Source organism: Clinocottus analis, unplaced genomic scaffold (assembly GCF_023055335.1).
Source record: "Clinocottus analis isolate CAN_PGR_092001 unplaced genomic scaffold, fCliAna1.0.p SCAF_5, whole genome shotgun sequence".
NCBI classification, from domain to species: domain Eukaryota; kingdom Metazoa; phylum Chordata; class Actinopteri; order Perciformes; family Cottidae; genus Clinocottus; species Clinocottus analis.
Genome location: NW_027176207.1, coordinates 10,152,044 through 10,164,657, shown reverse-complemented (window position 1 = coordinate 10,164,657; position 12,614 = coordinate 10,152,044). Strand labels below are relative to the sequence as shown.

General features: G+C 43.5%; 1 protein-coding gene across 1 annotated transcript; it reads left to right on the top strand.

Annotated features, from left to right (window-relative positions):
- The first annotated feature begins 1,481 nt into the window (after positions 1-1,481).
- Positions 1,482-11,242, top strand: LOC137802345 (fibroin heavy chain-like). Its single transcript, XM_068600145.1, has 17 exons — positions 1,482-2,248; positions 2,695-2,886; positions 3,032-3,036; positions 4,032-4,076; positions 4,262-4,306; positions 4,752-5,024; positions 5,122-5,169; positions 7,881-8,060; positions 8,109-8,180; positions 8,303-8,372; positions 8,458-8,745; positions 8,837-8,878; positions 9,372-9,989; positions 10,126-10,152; positions 10,244-10,528; positions 10,849-10,905; positions 11,154-11,242. Exons 1-17 carry the CDS (start codon positions 1,489-1,491, stop codon positions 11,240-11,242), a joined length of 3,096 nt encoding a protein of 1,031 aa, XP_068456246.1. The 5' UTR covers positions 1,482-1,488.
- Positions 11,243-12,614: the final 1,372 nt, after the last annotated feature.

Here is a 12,614-nt window from a genome sequence, read left to right as displayed (position 1 = left end):
TGGCAGTTACATATTAATACAATGTGTTGCAGAAATAATGTAATAATTAAATATTTGGTATTTACATTTTTGTGAGCTCATCTGTTTGTTTTCTGACACGGTGGAGCTGGAGCTGGGGGAGGTGCACTTGGTCAAGGAGGTGCTTTGGGGGTTGGGGCTGGAAGACTCCCAGGAGGAGCAGCGGGAGCCACACCTGGATTTGGAGGTGGAGTTGGAACCGGAGGTGGACCTGGATTTGGAGGTGGAGTTGGAACCGGAGGTGGACCTGGATTTGGAGGTGTTGGAACCGGAGGTGGACCTGGATTTGGAGGTGTTGGAACCGGAGGTGGACCTGGATTTGGAGGTGTTGGAACCGGAGGTGGACCTGGATTTGGAGGTGGAGTTAGAACGGAAGATGGGCCTGGAGTAGCCAGCAGCTTTTATAGTTGAACATTTTTGGTGTTTCTGTTTACTTAAACCTTATTTGTTTCATAGGTTATGGTACTGGCTCAGCCAAAGCACGCAAATATGGTGAGGCATATTTGCAAATTATTAATACCAAAATAACATGATGACTACAACATATTTAGTGTGTTCATTTCATAGCCTCCTTTAGTCGATAGGTGAGGCACACTCAAATGGTCTTGTATCTCTCCAGGTCTGCCGGGTGGTGCTGGTACAACTGGAGGCCTTGGAGGTCCAGATGGAGGAGCTGGCATTGGTCTTGGCACAGGAGGGGGGACTGGTGGGCTGGGTGGTGGTTTTGGTCCTGGTGGTGCAGGCACTGGTGCGGCTGGAGGACTTGGAGGCGGAGGACTGGGAGGAGGAGTCGGCCTTAGCACGGGAGTGGGACCTGGGTCAGGTGGCCTTGGTTATGGTCCTGGTGGTGCTGGCACTGGCCCTGGGGGAGCGGGTTATGGACCAGGTAGAACCGGGTATGGTCCAGGTGGAACTGGATCTGGATTAGGAGGAGCAGGAACAGGACCTGGAGGTAATGGTGAATCAGATTTGTTTTTTTTTTTGGAAATGTAGCTTATAATTATGCCATAGTGGCTTAAGACATTTTTAGCAGTGATGGCTTTAAGGTAAAGTGTATAGCTTTGTGGGAGATCCATTCATAACTAAGGTTTTATTCCTGTATAACCATCTGAAACTAAATGAGCCCTATTGTCCACATAGAGAGCAGGTCCTCTTCACAGAGTGACAGCGTTGCACTGCCATATTTCTACTGTAGCCCAGATGGACCAATTCCAGTTTTGCATTTAGCGGCTAACGTTACTACAATCTGGGAAAGTTGTGGAGTGGGCGCAAGGGTATTCAGTTGGTTGCAACCCGAAAACTTCAACAGACTGTAATGCATTAGCAAAGACAAATGTATAATTACTTTATTGGTGTTTCAGGCTATGATGCCAGTGCCAAAGCTCGTAAATATGGTAAGAATTATATAACTGAAAAAATGCATGCAACTGTATCATTATTTGTTTTTAACAAACTATTCTGCTTATAGGCATGTTGAGTGGAGCACTTGGAGGTCTGGGAACAAGTACTGGAGCAGTCAGGCCTGGTGGTGCTGGTACAGGCTATGGATCCGGAGGAGTAGGACCAGGTGGTGCAAGCACAGGCTATGGACCCGGAGCAGTTAGACCAGGTGGTGCTGCTACTGGCTATGGACCAGGTGGTGCTGGTACTGGCTATGGACCAGGATCAGTTAGACCAGGTGGTGCTGGTACTGGCTATGGACCAGGCGGTGCTGGTACTGGCTATGGACCAGGAGCAGTTAGACCAGGTGGTGCTGGTACTGGCTATGGACCAGGTGGTGCTGGTACTGGCTATGGACCAGGTGGAGTTCAACCGGGTGGTGCTGGTACAGGCTATGGACCAGGTGGAGTTCAACCAGGTGGAGCGGGTACAGGCTATGGACCAGGTGGAGTTCAACCAAGTGGAGCGGGAACAGGCTATGGACCAGGTGGAGTTCAACCAGGTGGAGCGGGTACAGGCTATGGACCAGGTGGAGTTCAACCAGGTGGAGCGGGTACAGGCTATGGACCAGGTGGAGCGGGTACAGGCTATGGACCAGGTGGAGTTCAACCAGGTGGAGCGGGTACAGGCTATGGACCAGGTGGAGCGGGTACAGGCTATGGACCAGGTGGAGTTCAACCAGGTGGAGCGGGTACAGGCTATGGACCAGTTGGAGTTCAACCAGGTGGTGCTGGTACAGGCTATGGACCAGGTGGAGTTCAACCAGGTGGTGCTGGCTTTATACCTGGAGGTGAGTTGAAAGATTGGAAATGAAAGATAAAATAAGAAGGCATGCCTGAATTCAAATCAATGCCCATGTCAATATATGATTTTAAAAATACCTTAATGTGTCTACATTTTGGAGGTTATGCTGGTGCAAAGGCCCGAAAATATGGTAAGAAACTTATGTAAATAATAGAATAGAAAATAATGTACCAAATGCAAATGTATCGGTTCACCACAAACTTCTTTACAGTAAATCTGTAATGTTATGTAATGTGCAACAGAAAATATAATCAATATAGTAATATCCAATTAAACAAAATGCAGCAATTATTCATGTTATTAATTATACTTATACTCTTTCCAGCTATAACTCAAATGTCTGCCATGAAAATAGCTTGTTCCTTGTGACTGAAGTGGAAAATACTTTCCGGTTATAGGGGTCTATATTTTCTAATAAAATGCTCTCTGCAGGTCTGCCCGGAGGTGGCCTGGGAGCGGGAGGACTTGGTGTTGGTGGTGGTGTAGGAGGAGGGGTCCCAGGACAAGGTGTTGGACTAACAACTGGTGGCGGACCTGGAGCAGGACTGGGGCCCGGCCTGATGCCTGGTTATGGAGTTGGAACAGGAGGTGGACCAGCTGGCTTTGGACCAGGCACTGCTGGAGGTATAAAGAGAAGAACACCATTCTCACAGTTCCTCAGAAGTGTATAAAATAATCAGAGACACAGATCACACACGTATATGAATTAACTACTTAATTACAGAAGTGTTAACATTCTATGCTTGCTTCTTGCTGTTCCTTTTCCTAGTTGTGGTTAGTTGAGCTTCATTTAACATGGAGCAACATATTCATCCTGCATACCCACATAACGAGAAGAAGCACTGCTCGAGGCTCACGATAAAAAATGTTACCTCAACAAAACTAAAAATCAACAATTGAGCACACAGCAAAAACAGGCAATGTGCTGCAAGCGATTTTGGTACTTTATGCTACCCGAACAACTGATACCTCTATGACAGCTAACTCTAGATAATTTCAGAGTAATTTCCAGCAGTCTGTATTAATTGTAATCAGAAATCAGAATCAGAAACCGTTTATTTGCCAGGTATGTTTTCACAAACAAGGAATTTTCCTTGGCGGAAGGTGCAACATTAGACATGAGACGTTAGACGGGACAAACAACAATCAACAGTCCACGACAACAACGAGGAGGAGCGTTTGCATTTGTCAGCCTATCCTCAGCATCCATGTAAAAACACAGTCTACGTCTCGTCTCCATCTAGTGGATGAATTGTGGTAATGCACTCATCTTAAAGGCATTGAGCTTCTAATTGACCAATAGGTTATGGGTTTATTTGAATGGGAACGTGTATAGACGTCTAATTGATAGATTTTTTTCAAACAAGGGGCTAAGACTTTATTAGAGCTACAATTCTCACACATTTTTAGGGCTTCCTGTTGGAGGAACAGCAGGAAGAACAGGATATGGACCAGGTGGATATGGGCCTGGAGCTGGGACTGTGCCTGGGATAGGTTACGGACCAGGTGGAGGCTATGGTGCAGGACCAGGGGCCGGATATGGAACAGGTTCAGAGAGAATTCAAATTGTGTCCCATATAAATCTTGTCAAACCCAAATTAAGCTAAATCCTAAATCCTATTTCTGAAACTTGCAGGCTACGGAGCTGGATCAAAACCTGCTAAATACGGTATCAAAATATCCCTTTTTTTGTTTAAAAAAAAATTATGATGGATGTTTGTTTCCAAATCCAGTAAAAGCTAAATCATTTTCATATAATCCTAATGTAGGTCAAGGAATTGGTGCCGGTGGGGTACTTGGAGGAGGACGAGGTGGTGAGTTGTTTATGAATGATGATCTGCAGCATTGTAAACTGAGAGCAAAAGAGATTTTTTTTTTCTGGTTGTGCTGATTTATTCTTTGTCTGCTTGTATTTTTATTCAATTTATGTTTCTTCTCCAACACTCCAATTGATGGAGTTTTGTTTATACATAATCTATTACCTTGTGTAATTTTATAGGCGGTTATGGACCAGGAGGCTTTGGAACTGGTACTGGAGGTCCAGGTTAGTTTTTATTAATGTGTAGTTGAGTGTAATTTTGTCAGTGTTAATCATATTTAAAGTTTAGATCAGATATAGAGTATAAACTATTCCTTCAGGTCAGGAAAAATGATGTTGGAACTAGCACTATAGTCAGTAACTCCAACCACAATATTGAACTGCTTAACCAAATTGGACAATTATATTTTAATCACTAGGTCTTTAAGTAGTTTTGGTAGTCAAAACTTAAAACTACATTTTATTTGTTGGGATTCACAGGCTATGGCACAGCAGGATCCAAAGCTGCTAAGTACGGTAAGTAGAACATTATGTGTATATTATGTACTGGTTGGAACTCAGGAATAGACACGTTATAAAACAAAGAAAGCCTCTTTTTAAGTTATTTTATAAACTGTAGGGCAACAAGGTGGAGTGGTTCCTGGAGCAGGAGTAGGGACTGGTCCCGCAGGTTCTGGGACAGGGACTGGCCCCGCCGGTTCTGGGACAGGGACTGGCCCCGCCGGTTCTGGGACAGGGACTGGCCAAGCAGGTCCTGGTACAGGGACTGGCCAAGCAGGTCCTGGGACAGGGACTGGCCAAGCAGGTCCTGGGACAGGGACTGGCCAAGCAGGACCTGGTACCGGGACTGGCCAAGCAGGACCTGGTACCGGGACTGGCACTGGTGTTTCAGTTGATGGCACAAACACAAGCAGCGGTGCAGGGACAACATCTGGACCCAGTGGTAAGGTTATGTTTTGAGGATTAGAAATACACATTTTGGTTACAATGATAATAATTAATCTGATGATCTATGTGTCATAAACTGTCTGCTTGATCAGGAGCAGGAATTGGAGCCACTGGAGGCACACCCGCTCCTGCATCAGAAGGTAGATAGATACCTTCTGTAAACACATTTAAGTCACATATTACCACAACACGCACAGGGTATCTCATACATTAGACTTAATGGAAACCGGGATGGAAAAGACAGTGATGGAGGGGGCTTCCAAATGAGATGACCAAGATAGAGAGAAATGGCTTATCTAAAAAAGGTCCTGATTTGCCATCGTCTTTGTTAGATTTATTCAGTTCACACACTTATCCAAAGCTACTATTGATATTTCCACCTTATTCTAGGTGATGGTGGGGCTGGCAGTGTGATAGAGGGCTCTGGAAGTTCTGGAGGAGAAGGTGTGTTTAAACTTGCAGGAGTCCTGAGAAAATTTCCTACCTTAAAATTATGCACAGATTGTGGGCCCAGATGACAATTATCACAAACAATAACTCAGGTTCACGGATGTAATAATATGATAGTTATACAAGACGGCCCACAGACTGCTTGGCAATTACCTGTGAAAATTAACAAACAAAACACTATACTGTATTAAATATAAGATTCATAGTTCTTATGATACACATTCTTTCAATTTACACACTGTACATTCACATGTGTGTATGTGTGTGTGTGTGTGTGTGTTAAACCAGGAGGGACTGGTATAGCTGGCAGACCAGTGGGTGTAGGATATGATGGAGATGCCTTGGGTGGAACAGGAATCCCCATTATTGGAGCAAAGCCAGGTACTTCAGTCATTTATATAACAAATTCTGAATGAATATATTTATAAGTTACGGTGTTGATTTGATCTGCTACTAAAAGTGTTTTACAAGAAGTACTAACAAAAATGTGTTATTTTGAATCATCTCTATAAAACAGGACTCAATGGGACAGAAGTTCCAGGTCAGTGTTTATTTAGTTTCTGCACATTTGTCTGTAAGCATGTTCATCTGTCTTCTGAGTGCGACTTCACAAAAACCATGAACTAGATTTTAAATCAATTTCAATTCTAGGCGGAAAGCAAAGGATCAGTGTTACTTAGACTTTCTTGTGGATAGTGCCATCATGTGGCCATTTATAAAGTACTTTATGTTTTTACTCATAACTTTGAGCTAGAGAAGAAAACACAATTATATTAAACATTCTTGCCTACACAAATGATCCATTTTTGGATATTGCTGGAAACCTTTCTTTTACATTTGTGCTATTTAACATTTCTAAAATGTCTCTTTGAACAACTTGAAAGGGGTCCGAACAACATTTCTGCATTTCAAAGTATTTGTATGAATATAGACTCCTAAAGTTTCAGCTCATCTAACTCAAAAACACCACTGGTTCAGCTTTTCGGAGACCTGAAAGGGCAGAAATATTTACATGGCTCCCTTAAAAACACTAAATGATCTATAATTTACAAGTTAAAATTGTATGCTCATAACATCCACACTAACTGGATCAAGTCGCATGTAACAAGCCAACCCATTCTTGTGCCTTACTATGCTTTCTATAGCATAGTAGTACATAGTACATTTAGTACATTTCACTGTACAATTTTGCAGGTTCTGGTGGTGATATTTCAAGTGGAACACTACCTGGAGCCAAACCTCTCAAACCCCCAGGTGAATTCAACACAAGCCAATTCACCCTTTTCACTTAAGTTACAGGATAACTACTCATAGTGCTTACCTATTACCAAACAGTGGATTATCAATGGCAGATGACTAAGCAATGTGCTGTACAAGTTCCAACAGTCACCTCTCAAAATTGGTTGAACAATCACGAGGCTTGTTATTGTTTTAGTTTGAACTTTGTGGAAGAAAATGGGGATAAAAGAAAGAATACTCACCGGTCTTCTGTCTGTAGGCGTCCCCCGAGGGGACACGCCGGGTGAAGGAGATGGAGAGGGAGGTCCTGATGGAGAGAGAGATGGGATAGGAGGCACAGCTGGAGTACCGGGAGGAGCAGGGGGGAGTCCAACCAGTGCAGGAGCAGCAGGAGGTGTTTCAGGTGGCGTAACAGGAGTAGGAAGAGGAGACAGTCCTGCTACTGGCACTGCAGTTGGACCACAAGGTGCAGCTGGTGGAGTTGGAGGAACACCCAAACCGCCCACAGGTGCAATTTCTACACTCCATTACATCTACCACCATTCAATGTAGTAAACAAATGACTAACACACAGTATTTTAGCACAAAAATGCTCATATTCAAGATGAAAATGTATTATATTTGTATTTTTTTAATCTCGCACACAAACCTGATACGACTGTAGCAGGAGGCATAGGTGGTGGACCTGGTGGTGTGGGTGGGGGTGCAGGAGGAGGTCTTGGAGGAGCCGGTTTGGTACCTGGGACTGATGGGCTTGGTGGAGTAGGAACAGGAGCCCTGAAACCTGAAAAAAGTGAGTTGCTGCCATGTTTTGTTCTTGGAAATGTATGTGCATTAATTCCAAACCTACAATGATATTTATACATTATACATCATAGGCTATGGTGCTGGTGGAGTTTTACCAGGTGGAGGTATGCTAACTAACTCTATCATTACCATCCAAGTTAAAGCAATCAGATGCCCCAAACATATCTAAACTACAGTATATTTATTTTTTTCTCTGTCAGGCTTACGTTACCCGACTGGAGCTGGAGTAGGACAGGGAGCAGGAAAATCCGGCAAAGGTTCTATAAACTGTCAACAATATTCTCCTCTCCTAAATAAGGAAATGAACAATGAAAAAATCTAAATAATATATTAAATGTTTTTATCTTCCTATCAGTATATGGGACTTATGGAGCAGGAGGCCGGGGTGGGGTTGGGCCTGGCGGTTATGGAGCTGGTCCTGGTGGCTACGGTACTGGTCCAGGAGGTTATGGTGCAAGACCTGGAGGTTATGGGCCTGGCCCAGGTGGATATGGTGCTGGGCCTGGAGGCTATGGCGGCAAGACTGGAAACAGAGGTATTGGTGCTGGGGGGACCCTTGGAGTTGGAGGGGTTGGAACTCTAGGAGGAGGAGGAGCAGGCCCTGGTGGAGTCGGTGGTGGACTGGGGGGATATGGTGGTGGTGTGGCTCCTGGTGGTAAGTTCACCTTTATGAAAATATTCTTCAGTGTGACTCAATATTAATAATTAAATTGAATCTGATCAAAATAACACATCTAATATACATAGCATGTAATATAAATATTGGTCAAATGATTATATCTGATCCGTTATCCAGGTTCAAGATATGGCACAGGTCCAGGACTGGGCACCGGCAAAGCACCAAAACGTATGATAAAAATTGACAGATACACTAAGTGCAGATGCAAATCTTTAAACAGGGGAACTGAAAATGAACCACTATTTGTTTTTAGTTTATGGGGCAGGAGCTGGTGGTACTGGTGTTGTGCCTGGTGGCTATGGGACTGGACCAGGTGGAGTTGGTCCTGGCGGGGCTGGTGGTTATGGACCTGGTGGCACTGGATATGGGCCCAGCAATGCCGGAACTGCACTGGGTGGTGCAGGAACCAGGCCTGGTGGTTTTGGACCAGGTGGAGTTGGCACAGGACCAGGCAGCCATGGAGCTGGTGGAGCAGGGATCCTTCCTGGTGTTTATAATGCTGGTGGTCAAGGACTGGGGAATAGAAAGCCACCCAAATCAGGTACAGTGGTAATATATTATAACACTGACAACAACATTTATTCATGTATTATGTTTGAAAATATGTTCATGGTGTTAACTCCTTACGACAGGCTATGGATCATCATCACTGGGTGGAGCAGGCTATGGGCAGGGTGAGAAACAGATTTATCCAACACCTAAAACTTGAAAAATGTACAGATTTTTTTTTTGTTTCCCAATGTGAATAAATACATACAATATCTACTTCATCGTCGCAAATAATAAAAACAAGTCTTTTATACTACTGATTTGTAGCAGTTCGGTTTTAAATGCGGTAAAGAAAAAGTAGGGGGACATCGATGCGTTTGTTGTGCCATGTTGTGATTAACTATGTATGTTAACTTAATACAATATATATATATATATATATATATATATATATATATATATATATATATATATATATATATATATATAGACACACACACACACACACACACACACACACACACACACACACACACATACTTTTGAATGAACATGGTAATAACTGTATGAAGGACTTATACTTCTGAGCAGGTGCAGAAGTGTAAGGAAGATAAAGCTAAAAAAATAAAAAAATAAAAATGACGGCTCTAAAGTTAATAACCTATGCCTGTTTTTTAGGTGCAGGAACTGGATCTGGTGGAACAGGTACTGGACCTGGCCGATATGGGCCTGCTGGTTTTGGTCCTGGTGGCGTTGGACCAGGTGGTGCTGGGACAGGAACAGGAGGCTTTGTACCAGGCGGTACTGGAACAGGAGGATTTGGACCAGGCGGTACGAGAACAGGAGGATTTGTACCAGGGGGTGCTGGTACAGGAGGCTTCGGACCGGGAGGTGCTGGCACAGGAACGGGAGGCTTCGGACCAGGGGGTGCTGGCACAGGAACGGGAGGCTTCGGACCAGGGGGTGCTGGTACAGGAGGCTTTGGACCAGGGGGTGCTGGCACAGGAGGCTTTGGACCAGGGGGTGCTGGTACAGGAGGCTTCGGACCAGGGGGTGCTGGCACAGGAACGGGAGGCTTCGGTCCAGGCGGTGCTGGCACAGGAACGGGAGGCTTCGGTCCAGGCGGTGCTGGCACAGGAACTGGAGGCTTCGGTCCAGGGGGTGTCGGCACAGGAACGGGAGGCTTTGGACCAGGGGGTGCTGGAAGAGAAGGCTTCGGTCCAGGCGGTGCTGGCACAGGAGGTGGTTTTGGACTTGGGGGCCAAGGGTTAGCAAAACGTAAACCTTCAAAATCTGGTAAGTAATGGTTATACTATTAAACAGGTGATATTAAAACATTAATTGTACTGATGGAGACACTTATTTAATTTTTTATAAGAAAAGGAATTAGCAGAACATTGTTAGACCATTGTTTCTCATTATTTTCTTCCAGGTTATGGAGGAGCTAGATATGGATCAGGTGAGGTTTGGCTAAGATCAGGGATGGTAATTGTCTTTCTATACATGTATGTACTATATAGTTGTGCTTATATATTTAGACATTTCCCCAGCAGGAGGATTAGGAGGTGGTACAGGAAGTGTTCCTGGAGGAGTAGGAGCTGGACCTGGTGGCTATGGCCCAGGAGGGTATGGTCCAACTGGAACTGGAACAGTCCCTTTTGGTTATGGGCTTGGAGGTGCTGGAACTGGTGGCTTTGGCCCAGGAAGTGCTGGAACTGGGCCAGGGGCTTTTAGACCTGGTGGCGTTGGTGGATATGGACCTGGTGGCCAAGGAAAAAGAAAGCCTTTTAAATCAGGTTACGGCTCGTCGTTGGGTGGAACAGGCTATGGACCAGGTAAAATACTCTATTGAGAATAAATACACATTTCATTAAAGAGTTGTGATCATTGTCACGAGTTGTATTGTAACTAGATCGATACCATACGGAACAAAGAAATAAAACAATTGTGACATTTCCATGTCTTTCCTGCATGATAATACTGGACCGTAAACCTTTTCTATCTCCATCCTCTTCCCGTGTTTATTCATATGTTGCGTTTTCATGTTTGCTCTGTGCTAAGATAAAAAACTTATTTCAATACTTAACCATTACGTTACCTGCCATTCATGTATAGTCTCTTTACAATTGACTTCAATCCCACCCATGTTCATCAGGTGCTGGAGTAGGAGGGCTTCCGAGTGCAGGAACAGGGCGTGTCACTGGAGGCTCCGGTGAGTTTCTTGTTTATATAGGAAAATAGTGACTAAAACTGTACAAGCACAGCTTCATATTATTCTCAAATCTACCTTGTCTTGTCTTTGTAAAAAGTTTCAAAGTGTGATAGAAGTTTGTAGAACATGAAACATTTTAACTATTAAAGCCTTACTCTCCGCTAGCAGTATTATCTGTGTTGTGATATTCTTCTGGTTTTTAAGTGTGTGACTGATTTCTACACATTAATACTCACTTGACTGTCCAGGTAGTGCCACAGGAGGAACAGGAGGTCCTGCAGGAACAGGGCAGGGATTAGGAGGTGTGGGCGGCTTACCAGGTCAATTTAAGTACTAGTACTGATAAAATACAGAACAATGATACAAGACTACGGACATTTCCATTTCACCTTTCAAGATTTGAAAACATGTGCATCGTGATGCAGGTTGTAATGTGGGCATTGTTCCAGCAGGGGGTGTTGCTCCTGGATATGGTGGAGTGGCTGGTGGAAATTATCCAGGTAGGGGAAGCACTTTGTCACACTGTAACTCTCGCTCTCTCTCTTTTTTTAACACACAACACATTCTTTGAATATGTTTATAATGAATAATATTGTTGGAGCGTGAAGATACCAAAAACACACACGGTAGCATGCACACAAAGTAAGAAACAGGAAGTGCTTCCTTCTCCTGTATCCGGCCTTGCATGTTGAATATTTGTGTTGGCATATTTTCATTAATTTCACTGCTGAGATAACAAATGAGACCTTTGTAAAGATTATCAATTGTTCATTATGACTCTGTCTTTCCTGTTATTGTTTTCTAGGATACACGGGAGCCGGACAGAAATGTAAGAAAACTGCCTGTGTCCTCTGGGAACAGGCATGCTGTAATTAGCTTCAGTCTCCGGACACACATATGTGTCCAGCCCACATCATGATTAGATGACATGACAATCACCCATTCGTTCCTTACTTGTTAAAAGGACATTTTTTTATATTAGATGGGAGTTTTTTAATCCAAAGCACACACGAGAGAAAATGTCTGAATTTCTGATGTCCTGTACTTTTATTACCAAAATAAATCTAAAAAAAGATTATGATTTTAAATTTAATATGTGAGGGGGGGGGATTTTGAATGCTTTTAAAATCTCCAGTGCTGTGTTCTATTGTAGAGAGCCTGTATATGTCTTTTTAATAACGTTCATTTTTACTTTCATGTTTTTCAGCCAAGGCACAGAAGGCAGCCAAATATGCAGCCATGCAGGCGTTTCTTGGAGGCGGGGGCTATAGAGGTAATATAAAAAAAATGCTCTGCATTACTTTGTATTGCTCTGCAGTTAGCTGTATCTCTACACTGTAAAACATTTTACTGGAATTCTGTGAGTTAACTAATATTTTCTAACCAGAGCCGTTTCAAAATGTTCTTCTAACTTTATGAGTTGTAAGTTGAGATAAGTTAATATCCACTTCAGTAATGATTCTTATACACTAAGAATTTACCAAAGCCAGTAGGAGCGGCTTCTATTGCAATCTACCACCTTTTTTTCTCTAAATTAATTCTGGTACAAACATGGTTTCCGGAGAACTGAAGGGCTGAAGAATTGCCACAGTCTTACAGCCACAAATAGGAACTTTGTGGTTTTGTTTTGTGTTTTTCAAAAAGGAAACACTGAGCCGTTTAACTGAGATAATGTCACTGGAATGCAATACGCACTATAATGCTTGTTG